The 26767-nt window shown below is 44.6% G+C and overlaps 1 protein-coding gene across 3 annotated transcripts in view; it reads right to left on the bottom strand.

The window, feature by feature from the left end:
• DPY19L3 (dpy-19 like C-mannosyltransferase 3) overlaps window positions 1-10300 on the bottom strand; it is an 81026-nt gene extending 70726 nt beyond the window's left edge. Inside the window, exons 1-3 of one of the 3 annotated variants that reach the window (XM_004060447.5) lie at window positions 10041-10300; window positions 7592-7731; window positions 3849-3982 (exon numbers count right to left, since the gene is read on the bottom strand). In XM_004060447.5, the coding sequence (XP_004060495.2) occupies window positions 3849-3982; window positions 7592-7694 (237 nt within the window). In that variant the 5' untranslated portion in view covers window positions 7695-7731; window positions 10041-10300. Of the gene's footprint in view, window positions 1-3848; window positions 3983-7591; window positions 7732-9647; window positions 9885-10040 lie in introns of those variants that run through there. The other 2 variants (XM_063701207.1, XM_055368884.2) reach the window with 2 other exon arrangements.
• Between the last annotated feature and the right edge of the window lie 16467 nt (window positions 10301-26767).

Here is a 26767-nt window from a genome sequence, read left to right as displayed (position 1 = left end):
GAGTTGGGATGTCCTGTAATTGTCTGGATACTGACCTGTATCCTTCTCAAGAGTGTAAGTTCCTTGGGGGCACGGCCTTATCTTATTCAGTGATACTGCTACCACTAAGCACAGTGCCTGCTGGCATACTGTAGGTGCTTAATATATATTTACTCAATTCACTTACTATACTGGAAAATCTGCTGGTAAATTCAGAAATCTTTGTTATTCCTTCCATGTTCTCTGCAGTGTTGAACTCAATGTTACCCACAGAACAGGTGCTCAGTAAATACTAGGTAAAACTAGAACTTCCTTAACCCAGTGAAAGTAAAGAGAGAAAAACCAAGGGTGTTCAAGTTTCTTGATGATGGGGTGTATTTATTTAAGGAAACTAGGAAGGCTGGTTACAAGTTTTAAATTAAAGAGCTACACTTAATAGTTTATAATTAAGTTATATGATCTCTTTCAACATGTCTCCTTGCTATAGGGTTGTTAGCATTCAATTTGGGCTATCTGCTCACACAGATATTTCAGCCTTTTTTCAAAATACTTATGTTAATATATATGCACTACATGGTTTAATTCTAGGGAATCGCTTTATAAGCACTTTTTTTTTTTTTTTTCTTGAGATGAAATCTCACTTTGTCACCCAGGCTGGAGTGCAGTGGCATGATCTCAGCTCACTGCAACCTCTGCCTCCTGGGTTCAAGCAATTCTCCTGCCTCAGCCTCCTGAGTAGCTGGAAATACAGGCGTGTGCCACCATGCCTGGCTAATTTCTTTTGTTCTTTTTTTTTTTTTTTTTGGAGACAGAGTCTCACTCTGTCACCCAGGCTGGAGTGCAGTGGCGCGATCTCGGCTCATTGCAAGCTCCGCCTCCCGGGTTCACGCCATTCTCTTGCCTCAGCCTCCCGAGTAGCTGGGACTACAGGTGCCCGCCACCACGCCCGGCTAATTTTTTTGTATTTTTAGTACAGATGGGGTTTCACCGTGTTAGCCAGGATGGTCTCAATTTCCTAACCTCGTGATCCGCCCGCCTCAGCCTCCCAAAGTGCGGGGATTAAAGGTGTGAGCCACTGCGCCCGGCCCTCTTCTTTTGTATTTTTAGTAGAGACGGGGTTTCACCATGTTGGCCAGGCTGGTCTCAAACTCCTGACCTCAAGTGATCCACCATGCCCTGCCAGCACTCCATTTTAAAGAGATAGGCAGGCATAGCGGCTCACACCTGTAATCCCAACATTTTGGGAGGCCAACGCAGGAGGATTGCTTGAGTCCAGGAGTTTGAGAACAGCCTGGGCAACATAGTAGGCCCATCTCTACAAAAAATTAAATAATTAGCTGGGAACAGTGACGTGCACCTGTGGTCCCAGCTACTCGGGAGGCTAAGGTGAGAGTAATGCTTCAATTCAGCCCAGAGGTTGGGGCTGCAGCGAGCTGTAATTGTGCCATTGCACTCCAGCCTGGGGACAGAGAAAGACCCTGCCGGCCCCCGCTCCTCCCAAAAAAAGATATATAAACGAGTAAAATTCTTCTGACAAGAAGAACTACCTACTGTCACTGAAAGATAAGAATTATTCTTCTTTGAGGGGAACATCACACTCTGGGGACTGTTGTGGGGTGGGGAGAGGGGGGAGGGATAGCATTGGGAGATATACCTAATGCTAGATGACGAGTTAGTGGGTGCAGCACACCAGCATGGCACATGTATACATATGTAACTAACCTGCACATTGTGCACATGTACCCTAAAACTTAAAGTATAATAATAATTAAAAAAAAAAAAAGAATTATTCTTCTTTGGTACTATGATAATTTGTATAAAGATATATATACTGTACCCATAAAGTAACACAGCAAGTTTTAAAAATAAACACACTAGAGGTCATTCTTATAAATTAGATTTGTCATCAAAGTAATATCCTTTGGAGGCTCATTTCAGTGAGAGAATCAAAGCTCAAAATGTTTTGGAAAACTTTCTTCGGAAAATGTCTTCAGATCCTTCATCAGTCACTTCTTTTGAACATTCTTATAGATACACATCTTTGGCTTTGAAGGTGTTTGTTTATCTTTACAAGCAACTAGTCATTAGACACCACAGTTTAGGTTAAAGATCATGACATATTAGATTAAAATGTAAGGTATATTTGGATGCAAATTTCCACATGTAAGTTATATACGAGTTCTGAAAACAATGCCAAGAGGAGTTCTAGAAATGTTGAAAAAGAGAGAGAGAAAGAAAACAAGGAAACGTGTTTAAAGAGTCACAGACCACCCCCTCAACTTTTTTCTTTTTTTTTTGAGAAGGAGTATCGCTCTGTTGCCCAGGCTGGAGTGCAGTGGTGGGATCTCGGCTCACTGCAACCTCTTCCTCCCGAGTTCAAGTGATTCTTGTGCCTCAGCCTCCTGAGTAACGGAGATTACAGGTGTGTGTCACCATGCCCGGCTAATTTTTGTATTTTTAGTAGAGATAGGGTTCCACCATGTTGGCCAGGCTGGTCTTGAACTCCTGACTTCAAGTGATCCACCCGCCTTGACCTCCCAAAGTGCTGGGATTACAGGCGTGACGCCCGGCTAACCCTCCTGAAAATCTGATTAAAATTACAGTTCCTTTCCCTGGAAACATCATGGCTTCCCCATCGCCCTACGCCCTGCAAAACCACTTGCACAGAGTATTACATAGTCGTGAACATGCTGAGGACCCTCTGTGGAGCCACATTTAGACCCCATGATTTAAAGCAGTGGCTTTTTTATTTCCTTTTGTTTTTTTTTTTTTTCCTGTTGTAGTCAACAAGAAAAAAAAGGAAGTACCTTGTATACTGTGACCCAGTTTGTGCATATATATATATATATATATATATATATATATAAAATTAAAAGTTTCACAAAACAATCCTCAACCCTACTAGATGTGATAGTATTCTCTTTCTTTTTGATTTCATTAAGAAAAATGTTACTCATGACCTACTGCACTAATTTCACAATCTATAACTTGAAAAATACTAATTTAGAATAACTGCTAAATAAATGGAATAAGTTAATGAAAAAGAAAAAACTCACTTGATTATAAAAATTCTGGGCTGGGTGCTATGGCTCATTCTCATATTTTGGAAGACCAGGGCAGTAGGATCGCTTGAGCCCAGGAGTTCGAGACCAGCATGGGCAACAAAGTGAGACCCTGTCTCTACAAAAAAATCAAATTTAGCTTGGCGAGGTGGTGCATGCCTGGGGTCCCAGTGACACAAGAAGCTTAGGCAGGATACTCACTTGAGCCCAGGAGGTTGAGGCTGCAGTGACCCATGTTTGCACCACTGCATTCTAGCCTGGGTGACAGAGCAATACCCTATCTCAAAAAATTAAAATGAAAAATAAAGATTCTGGCTGGACGCAGTGGCTCACGCCTGTAATCCCAGCACTTTGGGAGGCTGAGACAGGCAGATCACAAGGTCAGGAGTTCGAGATCAGCCTGGTCAATATGCTGAAACCCCGTCTCTAGTAAAAATACAAAAATTAGCTGGGTGTGGTGGCACGCACCTATAGTCCCAGCTACTCGGGAGGCTAAGCCAGAAGAATCGCCTAAACCTGCGAGGCAGAGGTTGTAGTGAGCCAAGATTGCGCCACCGCACTCCAGCCTGGGTGACAGAGTGAGACGCCATCTCAAAAATAAATAAATAAATAAATGAAAATTTAAAAAAAGATTCTAATATGTTATTTTAAAATAATAAACACAAAAGTTATTTAACTCTATAGTCCAACCTTTCTAGAGATTGGATTCTTTATGGCAAAACTGTGTTGCCTTGGTCATTCATCCACATGGCTTACTACTGGAGACCCCACTGAGTGAATCATACAATGGTCAAAGAAACTCCATACCTTAATATTAGAAAACCATAAATCATTTTCATGTAACGTGGCAAGGTAGACAGATGTAAGAAGTCCAATGCAAAGGGCAATGGTTCCACCAATTGTCAATGACAAAATCTTCCATAATCTTCTACTGGTACAACCTTTTGGAAAAATGGAACAGATAAATAACTAAGTCAGTAAAAAAATCAGAATGTAATAGTTCTACTTCAGATTATCAAGTAAGCTAACTCTAGCTGCCTGTCACTGGGAAAGCTTTTCCTGTCTCCAGCGGAGGGTCCTTTCTGATTCCACAGACCTGTTTTCATTCTATTACAACTTTTACCCCGTATCTAACTGTCCATGTGTCCATTCTGCCAACTACAACGTGAGCTTCTTGAAGACAAATACATTATCTTATTCATGTTTAATACTGAGGGCCTCTGTCCGGCACAGTTTAACAACCATAATTTAACTATGAAGTCTGTTAAATGGATGACTAAATGTGTTACGTGTCTAGGACGTAATCGATCTTTTAGATAATCTAGGTACAATTGGTGGCTTACTCTTTAAAAGCTATTTTAAAAACTTGATTACCTAAAAAATAATTTTTGTTTTTTGAGACAGGATCTTGCTCTGTTGCCGAAGATGGAATACAGTAGTGCAATCTTGGTTCACTGCAACCTCTGCCTCCTAGGTTCAAGCAATTCTCTCACCTCAGCCTCCTGAGTAGCTGGGACTACAGGCACACGCCACCATGCCTGGCTAATTTTTGTATTTTTAGTAGATACAGGGTTTCACCATGTTGGCCAGGCTGGTCTTGAACTCCTGACCTCAAGTGATTCACCCACCCAAGCTGGGATCCTAAAGTGCTGGGATTACAGGCATGAGCCACTGCACCTGGCCGATTACCTAAAACTTTTTTTTTAAATCCACAGGTTTTACAGGAATGCTCCGGGGGGAAAAACCCACAGAATAAATAATCCAACATAACTCAAGTTAAAGGACATATAAACTAGGCAAAATATGGATAGCACATATAAGAAAGCTTAAATATCCTTAACATAAGATGAATACTTTCAGGACAATTTATTTTATTTCAGGACAATTTATTGTCCTGTCAAGATGAATACTGCAGTAGGAAAAAGATTAAGGACATGAACAGGCAATGTACAATAGAAAAAAGTGGCCAATAATAATAACAGACTGAAGATGTTTAAATTCATTAATGTTAAAGAAATGCAAATCAAAACTGTGAGTTATACTTTTAAAAATCTTGGCCAATTTGACAGCTTTCAAAATGCTAATACTCTGTTTTGGTAAGGGTATAAAAAATAGACATCTTCAAACACTGCTGCTAGAATAAATTGGTGCCTCTCTGGAATGCAACATGGCAGCAGTGAGTAAAAGCCACCAAAATGAGCATCCCATTTGGCCAGTAATTCCAAATCTAGGCATGTACCCTGCTATGGTTTGACTATTCGGCCCCTCCAAATCTCATGATGAAATATGATTCCCAATGTTGGAGGTGGGGCCTAATGGGAGGTGGTGTGGTGATGGAACCAGAGCCTTCATAAATGGCTTGGTGAGATTCTAGCAGTACTGAGTTTTCATTCTGTTAGTCCTTGGGGAGCTGGTTGGTTAAAAAAGAGCCTGACATCCTGTGTTCCCTGGAAATTGCTTCTACTCTGGTCATGTGATCTCTACACACTGGCTCCCCTAAGTCTTCCGCCACGACTGGAAGCTTCCTGAGGTCTCACTAGAGGCAGATGCTGGTGCCATGCTTCTCATACAGTCTGCAGAACCCTGAGGCAAAGAAACCTCTTTTCTTTATAAATCACCTATCCTCAAGTATTCCTTTATAGCAACAGAAATGGACTAAGACATGCCCCAAGGAAATAAAGTTTTAAACAAACATATGGCCACAACGAAATTGATCACAGTTCTGTCTGTATTAGCAAATGGTAAGAAAACCTTTCACTTCTACAGTGGCAGCTATAAAAATACTTTACATAGATGATATTTCAAAAATACGTTAACTGGCTTATGACATGTTCATAACATAATAGAAAAATAGCAAGCTACAAAACAGCACGTGGATCCCAATTTCGCAAAACTGTATACGAATGCTTATGGGTATACATGTGCAGAATACGACATTAAGACAGCAAGACAGTGCCATTGGTGTTAGTTTCAGGATGGGAGTATATTTCTCTTTCTTTGCATTGTTTAAGGTGTTCAGAAAGTACTATTATCCAAAACGTGTTAATCACTCGCTAATGGCTGAGCCAGGTGTCATGACCTCCCATTACAGATTACTTTTGTTAAACTGTTTCCCTGAATTGCTTTACTAGCCTGGCTGGTAAGAATTAACATGGCTGTACCGCCCGGACCAGGAGGGAGGTGGGGGGGGGTCAGCCCCCTGCCCGGCCAGCCACCCCGTCCGGGAGGTGAGGGGCACCTCTGCCCGGCCGCCCCTACTGGGAGGTGAGGAGCCCCTCTGCCCGGCCACCACCCCGGCTTGGAGGTGTACCCAACAGCTCATTGAGAACGGGTCATGATGACAATGGCGGTTTTGTGGAATGGAAAGGGGGGAAAGGGGGGGAAAAGATTGAGAAATCGGATGGTTGCCGTGTCTGTGTAGAAAGAGGTAGACATGGGAGACTTTTCATTTTGTTCTGTACTAAGAAAAAATTCTTCTGCCTTGGGATCCTGTTGATCTGTGACCCTACCCCCAACCCTGTGCTCTCTGAAACATGTGCTGTATCCACTCAGGGTTGAATGGATTAAGGGCGGTGCAAGATGTGCTTTGTTAAACAGATGCTTGAAGGCAGCATGCTCGTTAAGAGCCATCACCACTCCCTAATCTCAAGTACCCAGGGACACAAACACTGCGGAAGGCCGCAGGGTCCTCTGCCTAGGGAAACCAGAGAACTTTGTTCACTTGCTTATCTGCTGACCTTCCCTCCACTATTGTCCTGTAACCCTACCAAATCCCCCTCTGCGAGAAACACCCAAGAATGATCAATAAAAAAAAAAAAAAAAAAAAAAAGGAATAAATGCTTATTGTTGTGAAAAAAAAAAAAAAAAAAAAGAATTAACATGGCTGTAAATAATGTAAATTCTGTCAGATATCCAAAATGGTTAATGGGTATGAAGATTTTCATGTTAACTTTTAAAATCCTGACCATGCTTTAGTTACAAAAGCTACTCAGGAAGCAAGAAGTTGGTAATTAATGCTATCTGATGCATCACTTAGCAAGTCTTTACCATTATACAAACAACTGACCAAGTTCTGATTACTTTTCCCACCAATAAAAGAAAAAAAAAAAAAGCAAAAGAAAACTTCAGCAATTTGACTAATTATAAAGAATTTTTAAAAAATGTTGATCCACCTTTGACTACCTTAATGGAAACTCACCCAAGGTAAGGTTGCCTGGTGTAAATAGTATACACAACCAGAAAAATTAGAGAGAGACTAAAATCTGGGGTGTGGGTGGGGGACCATTACTCTAGAGAGTCAAAGGATGAGATTGGAAGAACCCGCAAGTTAATGAACAGACAGCTGAGAAACACTTCTAATCAAAGCTCTTTCATCTTTTGTCAAATCGTAACTGTAAAATCAATCTAATCAAATTGCAATTAGAATATCAGGGTACTAGAACAAGTTTCAATTGTTAGGTCCCACCAAATTTTTATCCTATTGGAGAGTGACATTTTAATATGCAGAAATAAAAGCAACCCAAATTGCTGCTTTAGTTTAAATCACCTACCAGATGGCAATTTATTTTCCAACTTCACATTTTCTTCTTGGGCTGGAAAGTCTTCAGAAACTTCTGTGGCTCTTATTTCTCTTCTTTGCCGGATGGACATCATGATGTCAGACTTACATGCATTGTTCTCCCAATCACTCCTAGATAGCAATAAACAGGCCATCAACGTCAGTGCCTTCTCCCCAACACACCCCGTGCTCATCCATGCTGAAATGCCTTTACTTATGCCATTTTCCCTCTATTAGCATGCCCTCCTTTTTTTTTTCTTCCCCCCAAGACAGGGTCTCACTGTCACTCAGGCTGGAGTGCAGCGGCACCGTCACGGCTCACTGTAGCCTCTACTTCCACAGGCTCAGGTGATCCACCTCAGCCTCCCGAGTATCTGGACTACAGGCATGTGCTACTACACCTGGCTAATTATTTTTTGTACAGATGGGGTCTCCCTATCTTGCCCAGGCTGGTACTGAACTCCTGGCCTCATGCCATCCTCCCCGCCTTGGCCTCCCAAAGTGCTAGGATTACATGAATGAGCCATTGTGCCCAGCCTGCCCTCGATCTTGCCATCTAAATCGTTGCTGGCCTTCAAAGCTACACTCAAAACACAATTCAAATATTTATTCAACTCAATCATATTTATTCATGAAGCATGTGCTCTACAGCAGGCCCTTCCAGGCGTCAGGAATACAGGTAAGCAACACAAACGAGCCACTGCTTTTCTTCCAGAACATCTTGGGACATTCCAGTTCCGGCTGATCTTCTCCCTCCCTGAGCCATAGCAGTTACCACGCAATGCGTCACGTAATTACACAGTTGTATATTATTTTCTACTTCCATAGGCGGTAGTAGGTCTTCAGTACCTCCCACAGAAGTGGCCACGTGGGAGATACTCCATAGTAAATGTGTTGACAACCGGATTTTGAAGAATTAAAATATTGTTTTGTCTCAGGTACCTGAATTTTAACACCAGTGTTCTATAAAACAATTCACACTGGCAGCTTCAGGAATATGCCTCAGTGGTGATGACTGCGGGGGTGTGCCAATCAGGGCAGCTGCTATCCCAGGGAGCGTCGGTGGGAGTAATGGGGGGGGGGGGAGCAGGAGCCTGGTTTGGCAGCAGCAAGTGGGAGGCGGGGGAGTGGTGGCAGTGAGTAAGCGGGTTCCAGTCCTCCAGAACATCTTGCTTCACTCCTCTGAATAATGAACAGCCTCTTACTAATTATTTCTTAAATGTGACTAGTAGCCTGACATGATTGTTTCCACAGTTTATTAATTCCTAAGGGTAACTTGCTCTACAGAACAAACCAACTAACATTATACAATTCATGTATTCATTCATACCAAAAAAAAAAAAAAAAAGCAGGAAGCCAGATTTAAGTACTGTGCTTTCAAGCACTGGAAATGGAGAATCTGGAACAGAGAGGGAGAAGAGGAGTGTTTAACAAAGTCCTACAGCCACAGATGGGCTTATCCCCCATGTGACCTCATCCTAGAGTCCTCCCTAAGAGGGAGAGGACTTTTTTAAACAATTCATATATTCTAATATGTTAAGGCAGAAATCCAACACATATTTAAGTAGCAAATATATGTCAGGCACTGCAACAGTCCCATGAACTATGAAAAAAAGTTCCTCCATCAGATCAAAAGGAATGCCATCGTAAACAACTGAAAAGGGACCAGAAGCGATTCTTTATTAATAAGGACGACTAGCGCTGGCCGGGCGAGGCGGCTCATGTAATCCCAGCGCTTTGGGAGGTTGAGGCAGGAGGATGACTTCAGACCAAGAGTTTGAGGCCAGCCTGGGCAACAGAGCGAGACCCTATCTATAAAATAAAATAGCCGGGTGCGGTGGTGCATGCCTGTGGTCCCAGCTACTCCAGAGGCTGAGGTGGGAGAATCGCTTGAGCCCAAGAGTTCGAGGTTTCAGTGAGCCGTGAGAGCGCCACTGCACTCCAGCCTGGGCGAGACAGCGAGACCCCTGTCTCTAAAAAATAAAAATAAAAAAGCCTAGCGCTCCAGTGAGCATCCCCTGGACGAGGCAGGCACCGGGTCCGCTTACCTACGCGCCACGCCCCTGCACACCTGGCGTCCCCATCAGGTAGGTCTCCCAGGACAGGGGCAGCCGGGAAGTTCGGGCACGCGCCCCAGCTCTCCCAAGACCGCGAGCGGCGGCCGGGATCGCAGCCCAGGCCCTGCCTCGCCGCACGGACGACGAGCAGAAGCCGCTCCGCAAACTTGGTCCTTCCGGAGCCCAGCCCGGCCCGCGTCGCGGCAGACACTCCCGCGCTCCGCCCCTCCCGACGCCCCGACGCCGCGGCCGCGCCCCCCGACTGCGCCACGCGGCGGGGAGGGGCGGCCCCAGGGGCTCGGGGCTGTAGCCGTGGGTTCCGCCGGCGCCCGCCCGCCCTCTCGGGAGACCCTCGCCCGCGCGTCCCCGCGCGCCGCCACAGACCTGCGGCCTCAGCCGTCCTCACGCGCGGCTCCGGGAGGGGAACGAGGCCGACGGGGCTAGGCGGGAACGGGGCCGCGCCACGGGCCGCAGCGCGCCACGGGTACAAGGAGGGCAGAACCGCCGCGGAGCTTTGTGGAAATGAGGGGCTGGGGGGCGTCGACAGCCCCGGGGAGGGGGCGCGCCGGAGAGGCCGGGCGGCTGCCGCCGCGCCCATAGGCCCCGGGAGCTGTTCGTCAACACGAGGCCCCGCCTCCTGCCGCGGTTCCCCGCCCCGTCTCGTGCGGCGCTGGCCGGAAGGAAGCGGCACACTTCCGCTTGCCTGGTCCGCCTTGAGTCCGGTCTGTTCCGGAGACTCTGAGCACGGTCGCGGAGCCGCAGTCGGGGGGAGTGGGGTGCGGATCCTGTGTTTGCGCACGCAGTCGCCGGCCACCTCAGGCCAGAGCTAGAGATACGGCTCGGGATAGGAGGGCCCGGCGGCTCTGAGGAAGGTTCGCCTCGAGCCGCACGGCCCGGAGCAGCGGCTCCGCGGTGGTCCCCGGGGCTTGAGAGGGGTGCGGGCCTGGGAGCCCCTGAGGGCCTGATTTACGGAACTCCCCCTCCTTCCTCCTTTCTGCCGTTCCCTGCTCTGTGGCGGATGCGCAGGGATCAGTAGGGACGGCAGCAGTAGGGCCACTTGGGCCTGCCCCGCTTCCCGCATTGCCCGGCCTGGCGCGCCGCCTCCGGGCCTTGGCAAAGCCCCAGCGCCCGATTGCCACTGACCAGTGCTTGGAAGTCCTTTACCGACTGCCCGTCAGCGTCCCGCAGAGAGGATTTTGCGTCTCCAAAGACGCCCCTCTTCCGAAAATAGGCTCCTCTGTGTTCTCAGTCGGGTATATTTTTCTGTCTCCAAACTAGATTGGCAGCCATTTTTTGAGAGCAGGTACTGACTGTGCTTTATTTCTAGATACTTTTCTTAGTCACACCACGGAAAACACTAGATGGAACCTTTTTTAAAATTATTTTTTACAGGTGAGGCTCTCAGTCTGTCGCCCAGGCTGGAGTGCAGTGGTGCTATCACGGCTCACTGCAACCTCGGCCTCCTGGGCGCAAGCGATCCTCCCGCCTCAGCCTCCGGAGTAGCTGGGACCACAGGCTCGCACTACTATGCCCAGCTAATTTTTAAATTTTTCGTAGAGATGGGGGTCTTGCTTTGTCGTCCAGGCTGGAGTGCAGTGGTGTGATCGTAGCTCACTGCAACCTTAGTCCCCTGCACCCAAGTGACCCTGCTTCCTCAGCCTCCTGAGTAGCTGAGATTCATTTTAATTTTTATAGTGATGGGGTCTCGTGTTGACCAGTCTGGTCTAAAACTCCTGAGTTCAAGCAGGCCTCCTGCCTCAGCTTCTCAAAATGTTGGGATTACAGGCTTTAGCCACTGCAGCGGGCCCATCAAACGTTGTATTTGTCAGTACATAATTTACATGTTAATTGATTTTTGTTAAAGGGATGGCCATCTGGGACCTCCACCCGTGAAAAGGCGGCTCATTGGTCTGACTCCAACACTAAATTACTCCATCCAGGAAGCCTTTCCTAGTCACCTCTGCTGGAGATGTCCTCCTTTGTGTGTCGGTTGTTAGTAAAGAGCACACATTCTGTGGAAAGATATTGAGGTATCTGCTGGATGGCTTTGATAGAAACAAATGTCAGCTGTTTTTTCAGATGGCATTTGTCTTGTTTCAGCCTGGTTGTTGGTAGCTTTTCTGTCGCCTGGCTTGAGGGCAAGGACTGTATGTTTATTTTTCACGTTAAGATGCCTTTATGTGCATTTGTCTGCTTCATGAATATATAGGTGAATTGAGTTCCCCTTAAATAGGATTTCCCTCTTATTTTATAGTTTTTTTTTTTCCTCTCGAGTTGTTTCACTCTGGGGGAAATGTGACCATTGTGAAATATCATCGCTTAGTTAAAAAGAAAGTAGAATTCAGCAGTAGCTGCTTGTTTTAATACTATGAAAGGACATCCCTAAGCAAGATGAAGCTTTGAGACTTTTCCTAAGTAGGACCTACTGCTTGAGAGTAAGTCTTGGGGAGAATAAGCCAATTAAGAATGAGTCTTTGGTTCTGATAAAGTAACCATGGAGGTGATGGATAATGAGTGTAGGTCGTTGCTCACACTTCTGGCCATATGAGCCAGGAGCCAGGGAGGGACTATAAAAGGAATGGGCTCCTGTAATGGACTGTGACTGCAGTGGTGGTATATAGCAAGACTTCCGGTTTGCAGTAGGTTTAGAAGCCTAGGCCGGGCGCGGTGGCTCACGCCTGTAATCCCAGCACTTTGGGAGGCCGAGGTGGGCGGATCACGAGGTCAGGAGATCGAGACCACGGTGAAACCCCATCTCTACTAAAAATACAAAAAATTAGCCGGGCGCAGTGGCGGGCGCCTGTAGTCCCAGCTACTCGGGAGGCTGAGGCAGGAGAATGGCGTGAACCCGGGAGGCGGAGCTTGCAGTGAGCCGAGATTGCACCACTGCACTCCAGCCTGGGCGACAGAGCGAGACTCCGTCTCAAAAAAAAAAAAAAAAAAAAAAAAAAAAAAAAAAGAAGCCTAAATAGTCTCCCTGGTTGTCTCTGCCAGGGCCACAAATAGTTGTGCTGTGCATCTCAAAAGTGTGGCCTGGGGATCTGCAGCGTCACTGTCACCATCACTTGGGAGGTTGTTAAGAAATGCATGTTATCAGGCCCTACCCCACGCCTACTCAATTTAGAATCTGTAGGGCTAGGGGACCACTAATCTTTAAGAAGTTGATCTCATCTTGAATTGTAATTCCCATAATCCCCACCTTTCAAGGGAGAGACCAGGTGGAGGTAATTGAATTATGGAGGCAGCTTCCCCCATGCTGTTCTCATGATAGTGAGTTCTCACAAGATGTGATGGTTTTATAAGGGGATCTTGCCTCTTCGCTCAGCACTTCTTCCTGCCTCCTTGTGAGGAAAGTGCCTTGCTTCCCCCTTTGCCTTCTGCCATGATTGTAAGTTTTCCGAGGCTTCCCCAGCCATGCTGAACTGTGAGTCAATTAAACTTCTTTCCTTTATAAATTACCCAGTCTTGGGCATTCTTTGTAGCAGTATTCTTTATAGCAGTATGTATAGCTGTATGGACTAATACAGAAGTTTTCCAGATAATTCTGTGCTCGGAAAAGTTTGGGAACCACAGCAGAACCTTGTTACTCAACATGTGGTCTGTGGGCTGTGCAGCATGGGCATCACCTGGGGTCTTCTGAGAAAAGCCAGGTCTCAGGTCCTACCCAAGACCTGTGTAGCCAAAATCTGCATTTTAATATGACCCCCAGGTCATTTATGTGTACATCACACTTTGAGAAGCGCTGCACCAGAAATCTTTTAACACTGTTCATTACATCCGTCCCATGGAAGTATCTTGTCTTGGGATCCCGAGGGTGTGAGTTCTTCTGTCTTACTGGCTTTTTCCTGTCTGATATATGATGTTCATTTTTAAAATTTTATTTATTTTAACTTTTTGAGGTAGAGTCTAACTTTGTCACCCAGGCTGGTGTGCAGTGGGGTGATTTTGGCTCACTGCAACCTCCGTCTCCCAGATTGAAGCGATTCTCCTGTCTCAGCCTCCTGAGTAGCTGGCATCACGTGCTGGCCACCACGCCCGGTTAATTTTTGTATGTTTAGTAGAGACAGGGCTTCACCATGTTGGCCAGGCTGGTCTCAAACTTCTGATCTCAAGTCATCCACCTGCCTTGGCCTCCCAAAGTGCTGGGATTACAGGTGTCAGCCACTGCGCCCAGCCCAGTGTTCATTTTTCAATTGTTTGACTTAGTATAAACACTCTCCATCATTCCTGCCTTCTGTGACAACAGACTGTGCGTGTTTCCTCTGTCTACCTTTCAGGCATTCCTTTTAAGTTTCATGCAGATACTCCTCCTCCCTCCTCCCTTCTCTTTCTCTTCTTCTTTTCTTCTTTCTTCCTCTTCCTTCTTCTTTCTCTTCCTCCTGTTCTTCCTCCTCCTCCTCCTCCTCCTCCTTTCTTCTTTCTTCTTCTCCTCCCTTCTCCCTTTTTGGAAAGAGGACTTGCTGTGTCATCCAGCCTAGAGTGCAGTGGCTGAATCATGGCTCAGTGCAGCCTTGCTCTCAAAGGCTCAAGCAATCCTCCCATCTCATCTTCCAGAGTAGCTAGGTTACAGGCATGCACCACCATGCCTGACTAATTTAAAAAAATTTTTTTTGTAAAGATTGGGGGTGGCGGGGGGTCTCTCTGTTGCCCAGGCTGGTCTGAAACTCCTGGGCTGCAGCGATCCTCTTGCCTCAGCCTTCCAAAGTGTTGGGATTACAGGCATGAGCCACCATGCCTGGCCTCCTCTTCCTCTTAAAAATCAATGATTCTGTGGCCCGTGGATCTGATTTCCACTGATACTCTGATAACTCCTGTTTTTGTGTCCAGGTGTATCTCCTGATCTCCAGGTGCTATATGTCCACTGCCTATTGGACATTTCCATGTGTGTAAACACCTCAAACTCAACATGTTAAACCTTTTTCTAATCCCCACACTTGTGGTTCCTTCCGTGTGCTCCATTTACCTTATTGCTCAAATCAAGAGCCTAGAAGCCATCCTTGATTCCTCTCTATTGTGTAATCCACACATCCAATCATCCATTGAGTCCTGTTGGCATTTAATCTCGTAAATACCTCAGATCTTGTTCACTTTGCTCATCTCTGTTGCCACCACCGTAGTCCATTTACCTGTATGTAATAACCATAGTGATCTTACTAAAATATAAATCCCTTGGAGGTGTTTTGGCTTTATTATAAAAATTAAGCTCCATGACACGGCTTGTAAGGACTGCCCCGAATCAGGCTCTGTTTCCCTCTCCAACCTCTCCTTCACTTTCTATTCACATAAACCTCTGTCAGAGGTTTGTCACGTGGCTTATAAAAAGTCTTAAACCCTCTTTAATTGACTAGGTACTCTTCAGCCTTTAGACCTCAGCTTACACGATCCGTGCTGCCTCATGTTTATCCTCATACAGTATCCGGTCCCACAGAATCATGGTTTTTCTTTGTGAACAACAGAATACCGTGGAAGTGACAGTGTGGGACTTCTGAGGCTAAGTCATAAAAGACATCCCAGTTTCAGCCTTAGCCTCTCTTGGATTGCTCACTTAGCAGGGATGCCAGCCACCATGTAGTGAGGACACTCAAACTGCCTGTAGAGAAGGCCACGTAGGCAACAGCCTGCACCACCTTGGCAGCCATGGGAGTGAGCCATCTTGGAAGTATTAGGTTGGTGGGACATTAAAAGTAATGGCAAAAGCCATGATTACTTTTGCACCAACCTAATAGATCGGCCAGCTGCAGGTCAGCCTTCAGATGGCGGCATAAGAGATCTTGGGCCAGAAGTGCCCATCTATGCCACTCCCAAGTATTTGACACACAGAGACTATGAGGATAATAAATGTACATTGTTTTTTTAAGCCACTAAGTTTTGGGGGTAATTTTGTACAATGATAGATAACCAATACAATATGCACCATATGTATGTTTTACGATTTATTTATTCCCATCTAGTTGGACATCTAGGTTGTTTCTAGTTTTATGCTATTTCAGGGAATGCTGTAAGAACATACTTATATTTATGTAACTCTTTAGGATGTATTTCTGGAAACAGGGTTGTTGGAATTCATATTCTTTTTTTTTTTTTTGAGACAGAGTCTCACTCTGTCACCCAAGCTAGAGTGCAGTGGCGCAATCTTGTCTCACTGCAACCTCTGCCTCCCAGGTTCAAGCGATTCTCCTGCCTCAGCCTCCCGAGAAGCTTGGATTACAGGCACCCGCCACCATGCCGGGCTAATTTTTGTCTTTTTAGTAGAGATGGGATTTCACCATGTTGGCTAGGCTGGTCTTGAACTCCTGACCTCAAGTGATCCACCCGCCTCGGCCTCCCAAAGTGCTGGGATTACAGTTGTGAGCCACCATGCCCAGCCCTAGAACTCATATTCTAAATTGTGATAAACATTGGTAAACTACATTCCAAAAAGGTTAAAGATTCTATTGTTTTTCTCTTCCACCAGTGGGTATTATTACACTTATTTCTCCATGCCATTGCCAACAATTAGTTTTTAAATCTTTGCCAATCTTAGGTGACAAATAATACATGATTAGTGTGCATTCTTTATTAATGAGGTGAAGACAATATATCAGGAGTTTATTGGCTATTTGCATTTCTTTTGTATAATTTGTCTTTTTGTGTTCTTTCACCATCTATTTAATCTTGCTGTGACGGGATTATTTATAGATTATGGGGTTTTTTTGTTTTTGTTTTTGTTTTCAAGACAGGGTCTTGCTCTGTTGCCCAGACTGGAGTGCAGTGGCGCCATCTCAGCTGACTGCAGATCAACCTTCTGAGCTCATGAAATCCTCCCATCTCAACCTCCTGAGTAGCTGGGACCACAGGTGTGTGCCTGGCTAATTTAAAACAATTTTTTGTAGAGATGGGGTTTTGCCATGTTGCCCAGGCTAGTCTTGAACCCCTGAGCTCAAGGAATCTGCCCACCTCAGCCTCCCAAAGTGCTGGGATTACAGGTGTGAGCCACTGCGCCTGGCCGATTATGGGTATTTATTAATCTGTTGTCATATATGCTGCAGATAGTTTCTCATTATTGTGTATCTGGTATGATGTCTTTTGCTATGCAGGGATTTTCCATTTTTATATTGTCAAATTTCCTTTATACCTTCTGGGTTTTTCCATCATGCTTAGAAAAACCTTCCCCATCTCAAGATTGTAAATGTTTTTTAATTCTTTCTGCTAGTATTTAAAAATATTATAACTTTTTAATATGGTGTGAGAGAGACTTGACAATTTTTTTTTAAATTAGATAGTTGATTATTTCACCATCATCCTTACTCTACTGATTTAAATTACCTGTACCACATACTGAATTCCCATATGTATATGGCTTATTTATAAGCTCACTCTTTTTTTTTTTTTTTTTTTCTGGAGACAGGGTCTTGCCCTGTGGCCCAGGCTGGAGTGCAGTGGCATGATCTCGGCTCACTGCAACTTCCAATTCCCGAGCTCAAGCAGTTCTCCCACCTCCACCTCCCAAGTAGCTGGGACTATAGGTGGGACTATAGCCACCACGCCTGGCTAATTTTTGTATTATAAGATGACACTTATGTTTAAATGATTTTAAAAAGGAATTAGTCTTGAAACAGTTCTACATGTTTTTAATTATTTTATAGAATGTTTTCATATTGAGAGGGCAATTGACCCTTCATTACACTTCTTTTAACCACATATTTTGGCAATTTCTGCATATTTATTTGCTCAGATAAACTTTATAATCATTTACCAAGTTCTAAAACAGAATCCATGGAAATTTTTACTAGAATTATATAAAGTGTTTAGAAATGTTTGGGAGAAATGAGATATTTGCAATGCTGAGTATTCCCTTACAGAAACATGTATGGGGCAGTTTGGTATACTACATATATATTTTTTTCCAACAGTACTTTCATCCAATTTAGTTGACTTTTCAAGTATCTTGGTAAAAGTCAATGCAATGGTCGCCAAACTTCTTTTATTTATTTATTTATTTATTTATTTATTGAGACAGGATTTCACTCTGTTTCCCAAACTGGAGTGCAGTGGCGCGATCTCGGCTCTCTGCAGCCTTGACCTCCTGGGTTCTAGCGATTCTCATGCCTCAGCCTCCTGAGTAGCTGGGACTACAGGCGTGTGCCACCACACCTGACTAATTTTTGTACTTCAAGTAGAGATGGGGCTTCACCATGTTGGCCAGGCTGGTCTTGAGCTCCTAGCTTCAAGTGATCTGCCTGCCTTGGTCTCCCCAAAGTGCTGGGATTACAGACGTGAGCCAGTGTGCCCAGCCTCCAAACTTTTATCAGAAAAAAATTTTGTCTTCTCTTTCTGTATACATATAAACATTTTTTTTTTTAAATGAGGCAAGGTCTCACCATGTTGCCTAGGCTAGTCTTGAACTTTTGAGCTCAAGTGATCCTCCAGCCTTGGCCTACCAAAATGTTGGGATTACAGGCATGAGGCACCACACCCAGCCCATATAAACACATTTTTAAGCAAAGTGACTGCACGTGGAAATCCTAGTGTTTTCTGCATACATCCCATTGGATTGTTTTACACCCACTATGTATGACTCATGTCAGAGACCACAGAGGTGGGGCCTGTCTATGGCAGTCCTCTGAGGTTGGCTTGGCATGCGTGGGTCTTAGGGAACCCAGGCCAAGTGCCAGGGATGAGCTTCCTCTATGCTCGCATCATTCCAGAGTCCCACAGTCACTGACATTACATTGGATTCCTCTTTCCCTCCTTTAAAATGTTTGTCAATAGATGGCTTCTTCTCTGTGAGTCTTCTTGTGGCAGGCCAGGTCTCACTAATGCAGGCCTCCATAACAACCGTTTCAGTACTGACTGAGTGGCGAAGTTAAATATTAAAAGCTGATAGAGCCAGTGCCCTATACAAAGGCTGGAATGTAACAAAAGCCCACCAAGAGTTCTGCCCTGGCCTTTCCTGGGCCTTGAAGCGTGACAAGATAATGAGGAATTTTCCACAGGACCCATTTGGGATTATACAGGTTTTATTGGGGGTCTGAAGAAACTCCCCAGGCCTCCACAGACAAGTTTATTGGGGTCTGAAGGAAGTCCCCAAACCATGATTTAGCAGGAAACAAGACAAGGGTAATCACCCCAGCACCTGGACCCATTTAGATTAAATAAATTTACTGAGGCTTCAGGGGAAGGTCTTCAGGACTCGGATCTTAGTTAGAGATCAGAAAAAGTCGACCACTTATGTCTGTAAATGAATGCACACTTACACACAGACATATAGCTTAGAAGGTATATAAGCTCTGGAACACTGTGATTTTGAGTTGGTCTGGGGATAATTTCTAGGCCTTCTCCCTGTATCCAGTTACAGAAATAAACTCCCTCCTTTCCCAGTTCATCTGCATCTCATTATTGGGCTGTGAGAATAAGCAGCCCTCGATTTGGTCCGGGAACATTCAGAAAAAGCATTATGAAATATTGTTTGTGTTTTTTCTCTTCCTTTGTTCAACTTTATATTAACTAGATTTGTAGTGCTTTAAAATAGTGAAATTTTTAGACAGATTAGCATAGGTGCACAAATCCAAGGATTCTATAAAATGTAAAGTTCACAAAGTATTTACATACGGAATTTTTGTTTCATTTTCTTTTAAATTATTATTGTTACTATTTTTGAGACAGAGTTTCTCTCTTGTCATCCACTGCATTCTTGTCATCAGACCGAGTGCAATGATGCGATCTCAGCTTACTGCAACCTCCATCTCTTGAGTTCAAGTGATTCTCCTGCCTCGGCCTCCCAAGTAGCTGGGATTACAGGCATGCACCACCACGCCTCACTAACTTTTCTGTGTTTTTATTAGAGACAGGGTTGCACCATGTTGGTCAGGCTAGTCTCAAACTCCTGACCACAGGTGATCCACGTACTTTGGCCTCCCAAAGTGTTGAGATTACAGGTGTGAGCCCCTGCACCCGGTCAATTTTTAGTAGAGGTGGGGTTTCAGTATGTTGCCCAGGTTGGTCTCAAACTTCTGGCCTCAAGCAATCCTCCTGCCTTGGCATCCCCCAGCGCTGGTATCACAGGGGTGAGTCACTGTGTCTGGCCTCATTTTCTTCTTTAACACCTGCTTCTCTGCTTACCTCTACTTGTCTGTACTTTCTTCGTTTCCATGGTTACCACCTACACTTTTTTCCATTTCCATGGTTAGAATAACTGTTGTGTATTTTTGAATGAGGACACGAATAGGTAAGGTATTCAGTTAAAGCAGATGATGATGTTTTATTGCATAAGCTTTTGCCACATGTGCTGATTCTCTAGATGTTAGTCCGAGAATCAGTGTCCTTGGCTGGTCCTTCTGGTTTGTTTCCTTGGACTGCTATAATGTCATTTCCTGCAAAACAGGCATGTACACATGTGTCCACAAATCCCAGCAGCAGATTTTTCCCACTAATAGATGCCAAGGCGTATTGTCAGGCCTGGGACTTTTTTTTTTTTTTCCTGTTGTAAGCAGGACTTTCAGCCAGAAAAGGATGTGTTTCTAACACTCTCGAATTCAGACATTTTATCATGCCTTAAATTATGGCTAATCTAGTGCAGGGCTGGATTTTCACTAACACTTATCAAATGCTCCCCACAAACCTTCCTGAGTCAACTGGTGGACAGAGATGAGCTAACCCAAAGGACTCCTTATGCATAAAGTCCACATGTTTGATTGCAACTGTCCAGGTCCAAAAGCTCTGAGATGGAAACTATCCCAACAGCTAGATGGAGTCTAGCTGTATTGAGTTGATTTTGTTGTACTTTAGTGATTCTCCACGTGATGGAGGTAACAAAGCCAGCCTCCTCTCACAGGTTTCTCATCACAATCTCTTGACCCTTTTGGATGTTCAGTCAAGATACCAGGAAATGAGGTTTGAAATAAATAGCTTTTCCTGTAACTATCTTCATTAAACCAGTTCATTTAAATACAAGGGTGAATTCCCTATGGCAATATGACCCCCCAGTGGGAAAAAACTGGTCCCTGGGGGTTGAAAAAAATTACTATTTTTATGTATAAAGCATAGGTGTACAGACTTGGCGCGGTGTCTCATGCCTGTAATCCAGCATTTTGGGAGGCCGAGGTGGGCAGATCACCTGTGGTCAGGAGTTAGAGACCACCCTGGTCAACATGGCAAAACACCGTCTCTACTAAAAATGCAAAAATTATCCAGGTGTGGTGGCACGTGCCTGTAGATGCAGCTACTCAGGAGGCTGAGGCAAGAGAGTTGCTTAAACCTGGAGGCGGAGGTTGCGGTGAGCCAATATCATGCCACTGCACTCCAGCCTGGGTGACAGAGCAAGACTCCGTCCCAAAATAAAGAAAAAAAGAAAAAGCATAGATACACTTACAGTACCTAGAAAGATAAAGAATACAGTACTTCTGTGTCATGGGTGGGGAAATTAATTGGGAAAAATGCCTTGAAGGGCTTAGGAGGATGGTCATGAAATAAAGGTGGAAACATCGATATAGACTAGGGTTTGGTGGTTGGATCCTTGTAGAATCCTGGTGGTTTACTTTTCCCTTTAATGTATTTCTCTATATGTAAATGGTGGGGCAGACTGGAAATAAGAGCTGAGGGTTCAGTATTGACCCAAAAGACAGTGGCTGAAATGATGTTTATTTCTGTCATGTAAGCAGTCTGGTTCCACAATGTCAGGGACCCAGGGTCCTTCCAACAAAAATGTCACAGTTGTTTTTTAAAAAATTTTTCTTTCGTGGCAAAAAAACATAAAATTTACCTTCTTAACCTTTTTTTTTTTTTTTTTTTTTTTTTTTGAGACAAGGTCTTGCTCTGTTGCCCAGGCTGTGATCTCGGCTCACTGAAGCCTCCACCTCCTGGGTTCAAGCGATTCTTGTGCCTCAGCCTCCCAAGTATCTGAGATTACAGGCGCCCGCCACCACATCTGGCTAATTTTTGTATTTTTAGTAGTGATGGGGTTTCACCATGTTGGCCAGGCTGGTCTCAAACTCCTGACCTCAAGTGATCTGCCCGCCTTGGCCTCCCTAAGTGATGGGATTGCCACTGCGCCTGCCTGATCTTAACTATTTGTAAATGTCCAGTTCAGTGGTATTACATTCATAATGTTGTGCAACCATCACCAGCATATACCTCCAAAACTCTTTATCTTCTAAGACTGAAACTCTATGCCCATTGGACCACCATACTGTTTCCACAGTGATTGTACCATTTTACATTCTCACCAATGGTGCACAAGGGTACCAGTGTCTCCATATCTTTACCAACACTTTATTATTTTCTGCTTTTTTATGTTTTGATAGTAGTCACCCTAATGGGTATGAGGTGGTATCTCATTGCAGTTTTGATTTCCATTTCCCTAATGATTAGTGATGTTGAGCATCTTTCCATGTACTTGTTGGCCATCTGTAGATCTTCTTTAGAGAAATGTCTATTCAAGTCCTTTGCCCGTTTTTGAATTGGGTTTTGTTGTTGAGTTTTAGGAGTTCTGTCCTGTGCTTGTTCTCATAGTCAGTGATCATAACATTTACATAACAGGTGGCAGAACAGAGAAAGAAGGGGAGGTGGAACTCCCCTTAATTTTGAGGGCACACCCAGAAGTTTCTTTCATTTCTTTTGGGGGTAACTTCAGCTGATGTATTCTATTGTTTTATGAAACAAAACAATTTTATATTTGCATTACAATATGTTTAGAGAAAAGATAGCCATCAAATACAGTGAATGTTTCAAGGACAACTGGTATATTTTCTCAGCCAGCTTTGAACTCTGTGATCCTAGATTCACTTAATCTCTTTTTTAGAAAAATATTTTTTATTTTTATTTTTAGAGATAGTATCTCACTCTGTTGCCCAGGCTGGAGTGCAGTGGTGCAATTACAGCTCATTGTAGCCTTGACCTCCTGGGCTCAAGCAGTCCTCCCACCTCAGCCTCCTGAGTAGTTGGGGGTGTTACCTGGAAGGGCAGAGTCCTCAGTTCTTAGTCTTCCTTGGGAGAAGGAATTTGGCCACGAGGCAGTTTAGCCAAAAAAGAGAGAATTGATTGAAGGAAAATAGAGAGCAGAGAGTTTATTTAGAGAGACAGAATACTCTGAAAGATGAGGCAGAGCCAGCTGCGGAGACAGAATGAGCCAGCAGCCACCCCGAGAGTTCTGTGGTGGGTTTTAATGATGTCAGATTTTTTCTGGAAGTTCCCACCTCTGTCTTAAGTCCCTGCCTTTTTTCTTTGTCTAGTTTCCCTGCTTCTGCCTTAAGTCCCTGCCTTTATCCCTGCCGCATTCCCTCCCAGGCTCACGGGACCCTCTCTTACTACTAGTTGGTGGGTATGTGTGGCCGGTGTTGGGTATGAACTCTACCAAATGGCTGCATTGCTCATTGCCGCCACCCCAGGAGGTTGTATAGAGGTCAGATCTATATTTATTGCACCTGGTATCTCTTAGGAATTTCTGCTTTGCCCTCTTTCCCTCCTTATCAGCACACAGCTAGCGACATTCTGAGAGGTTAACTGAAGAGTGGGTGATTACTAGGAGTCTTAAGGGGTGCTCCTTTCTGCATAGGTATTTCTCCTCCTCCTTGCTCACACTGGACTCATTGCCCACCCCCTCCAGCATTAGAGATGTTAATAATTAGCAAATTTTGGGTGGTCCCTGGGCATGAGGCTTCCCAGACCTTCCTTTTCTCAGGGGCTCCCCCTCCTGCTCATGTCTAGCTGTTTGCCTACTGTAACAGGACTACAGGCGTGTGTCACCACACCCGGCTAATGTTTGTATTTTTCTGTAGAGATGGGGTTTCACCATGTTGCCCAGGCTGGTCTTGAACTCCTGGCCTCAAGTGATTCTCCCTCCTTGGCCTCCCAAAGTACTGCGATTACAGGCATGAGACACTGCCTGGCGTGATATTTTCAGAAGTTTCATGTATCACTACTCATATCCCATGAACCATAACTTGGTCACATGGCTTCATGTAGCTACAAGGAAGCCTGGGAAATACAGCCTACCTGGGCAGCTTTGTGCCCAGCTAAAAGTTCTGTGATCATAGAAGAATGGATGTTGAGGAACCACTGGCAGTACCTGCCATTACTCATGTGAAAAGTACATTCTTTTGAAGGTTAAGGTTGATGTGTATGGCTTCAGGTACACCATTAGTCCCTCCCTTCCTTCCTTCCTTCCTTCCTTCCTTCCTTCCTTCCTTCCTTCCTTCCTTCCTTCCTTCCTTCCTCCCTCTCTCCCTCCCCCTTTCCCTTCCTTCCTTTCCTTCCTCCCTCCCCTTCCTCCCCTCCTCCCTCCCCTTCCTCCCCTTCCTTCCTTCCCTCCTTTCTTCCTTTTCTTCTCACTCTTCCTTTCTTCCTCCCTCCCTCCCTTTCCCTCTCTTTTTTCTTTCTCTTTTCTTTCTTTTTCCTTCTTTCTTTCCCTTCCCCTCCCCTCCCCTGCCCTCCCCTCCCCTCGTCTGCCTGCCTTCCTTCCTTCCTTCCTCTCCCTCCCCCTTCTTTCCTCCCTGCCTCCCTTCCTCCGTCCTTCCTTTCCTTTTTTTTTTTCTCTTTCTCTTTCTTTTCTTTCATCTTGCTCTATCACCCAGGGTGGTGTGTAGTGGTGCAATCACAGTTCACTACAGGCTCAAACGATCCTCCCACCTCAGCCTCCCGAGTAACTGGGACTACACCAGGCTAATTTTTTAATTTTTATTTTTGTAGAGATGGGGTTTCACCATGTTGCCCAGGCTGGTATGGAACTCCAGGCCTCAAGCGATCCTCCTGCCTTTGCCTTCCAAAATGCTGGGATTACAGTGAGCCACTGTACTTGGCCTGATGTCTTCTTGAATTTCAAAAACTCTTACTGTATTTAATACAATGTATAGGTGCAGCTGACTTGTCTGTTTACAGTAGATAGGTGTTACTGTTTTAGGGTTTTAATTAGCGATCATGCCCTTTGTATCTCATGTCCATACGTATTCTTGTTAGTTTTGTAAGGTATAACCTAGTTAGGAATATGGCTATGAAGCTCTTGTTCCACTTTATCTTTTTTGTTGAGACAGAATCTCACGCACTCTGTCGCCCAGGCTGGAGTGCAGCGGTGCAATCTTGGCTGACTGCAACCTCCGCCTCCTGAGTTTAAGCAATTATCCTGCCTCAGCCTCCCGAGTAGCTGGGATTACAGGTGCCCACCACCATGCCTGGCTAATTTTTGTATTTTTAGTAGGGATGGGGTTTCACCATGTTAGCCAGACTGGTCTGAAACTCCTGACCTAAAATGATCCACCCACCTTGGCCTCCCAAAGTGCTGGGATTACAGGTGTGAGCCACTGCGCCATGCCTTGTTCCACTTTGTCTTTCAAGAGTAAGTTTCATCAGTGGATTATGGTTAAAGACAAGTGCTGATTTGGTTTTCCTACCTGATCACGAGGCCACTCGATAGAACTAGTAAGCTATGCCTTGGGCCTGCAGGATGGCACCTGACTTGAAGATGGCACCTGACTAGCATTTGGACTGGTTTGCAGGTATACTTTTATTTTTATTTACTTTTTATTTTTTGAGATGGAGTGTCGCTCTTGTTGCCCAGGCTGGAGTGTAGTGGCGCAAGCCTGGCTCACTGCAACCTCCGCCTCCTGGGTTCAAATGATTCTCCTGCCTCAGCCTTCCAAGTAGCTGGGATTAGAGGTGCATGCTACCACGCCCGGCAATTCCTCAAAGATCTAGAACCAGAAATACCATTTGATGCAGCAGTACCCATTACTGGGTATATACCCAACGGAATATAAATCATTCTATCACATAGATACATGCATGTGTATGTTCATTGCAGAACTATTCACAATAGCAAAGACATGAAATCCAAATGCCCATCAGTGATAGACTGAAAAAATGTGGTACATATACACCATGGAATACGATACAGACATAAAGAGGAACAAGATTATGTCCTTTGCGGGGACATGGATGAAGCTGGAAGCCATTATCCTCAGCAAACTAGCGCAGGAACAGAAAACCATACACCACATGTTCTCACTTATAAGTGGGAGCTGATCAGTGAGGACACATAGACACAGGGAGGGGAACAACACACACTGGGGCCTGTGGTGGGGTGGGGTGGGAGGAGGGAGAGCATCAGGATAAATAGCTAATGCATGCAGGGCTTAATACCTAGGTGATGGGTTGATAGGTGCAGCAAACCACCATGGCAGATGTTTACCTATGTAACAAGCCTGCACATCCTGCATATGTACCCTGGAACTTTAAAAAACAACTGTCAGTACACTGAAGCTTTTGTCTGCATTTGCAGGCTGAGCACAGGGTTGCTCCAGGTGGACCCAAATGCTGAAGAGCCTCATGTTAGAGTTTTTCACCTCTGTGATGGAACTGTGGTGGACTCCAGTATCATCATTCCAGGGAGGCATAGCCGCACCAACTGGGTTCCCAGGTTTCACATGGAGAAGGGTTTTAGAAAGTGCAGATAGCCTTGAAACCACTGGTTTCCTACCACTGTTTATTCAGCATAACTTTTTTTATGTGGAATGCTAGCTCTGGAAGAGCAGAAATAAATACAGCTTAAGCTTTGAACCATATCCTGCTGTACTTTTTCTCATAAGCCGGAAATAGAATTTTCTAACACCGTTGTGGTTGGAAATACTGAATTTAAATGGGACTGCAGATATAAACAAAAAGAACAAGATATGGACTGATGTGCCTATTTCAGTAAAACACAGCCACATTATTTCTGAAATATGGATACTAAAGATGACAAGTAGAAAAAAAATTGGAGATGTGCACAGTTGTGACAATAAGCCTTTAAACGTCACTAGTAGGTGCTAATAAAAGTCCTGAAAAATGAATGTTTTATTTTATTGAGGGTCTATTCAGGTCCAGCTTTCCATTGTGTATACATTTAAGATAACATACTTTCTCATTTTAAAACCATACTTGATTATTACTGATCAATCCATGGTAGTAACATGGGTAATTATAAATATTCTTTTTTGTTTTTCCTTTTAACAAAGAAGTACAAAGCTGAGAAATCAGAAAGGTGAACTAGTTGGGTCTGAGCTCATGGCTAAGGATTCATGATTTTCTGATTTGTGCAAAAAATTTTTTTTTTTTTTGAGACAGTTTCATTCTGTTGCCCAAGCTGGAATGCAGTAGTGTGA

The sequence above is a fragment of the Gorilla gorilla genome, chromosome 20, assembly GCF_029281585.2.
Source record: "Gorilla gorilla gorilla isolate KB3781 chromosome 20, NHGRI_mGorGor1-v2.1_pri, whole genome shotgun sequence".
NCBI classification, from domain to species: domain Eukaryota; kingdom Metazoa; phylum Chordata; class Mammalia; order Primates; family Hominidae; genus Gorilla; species Gorilla gorilla.
This window is presented reverse-complemented; position numbering and strand designations above follow the sequence as displayed.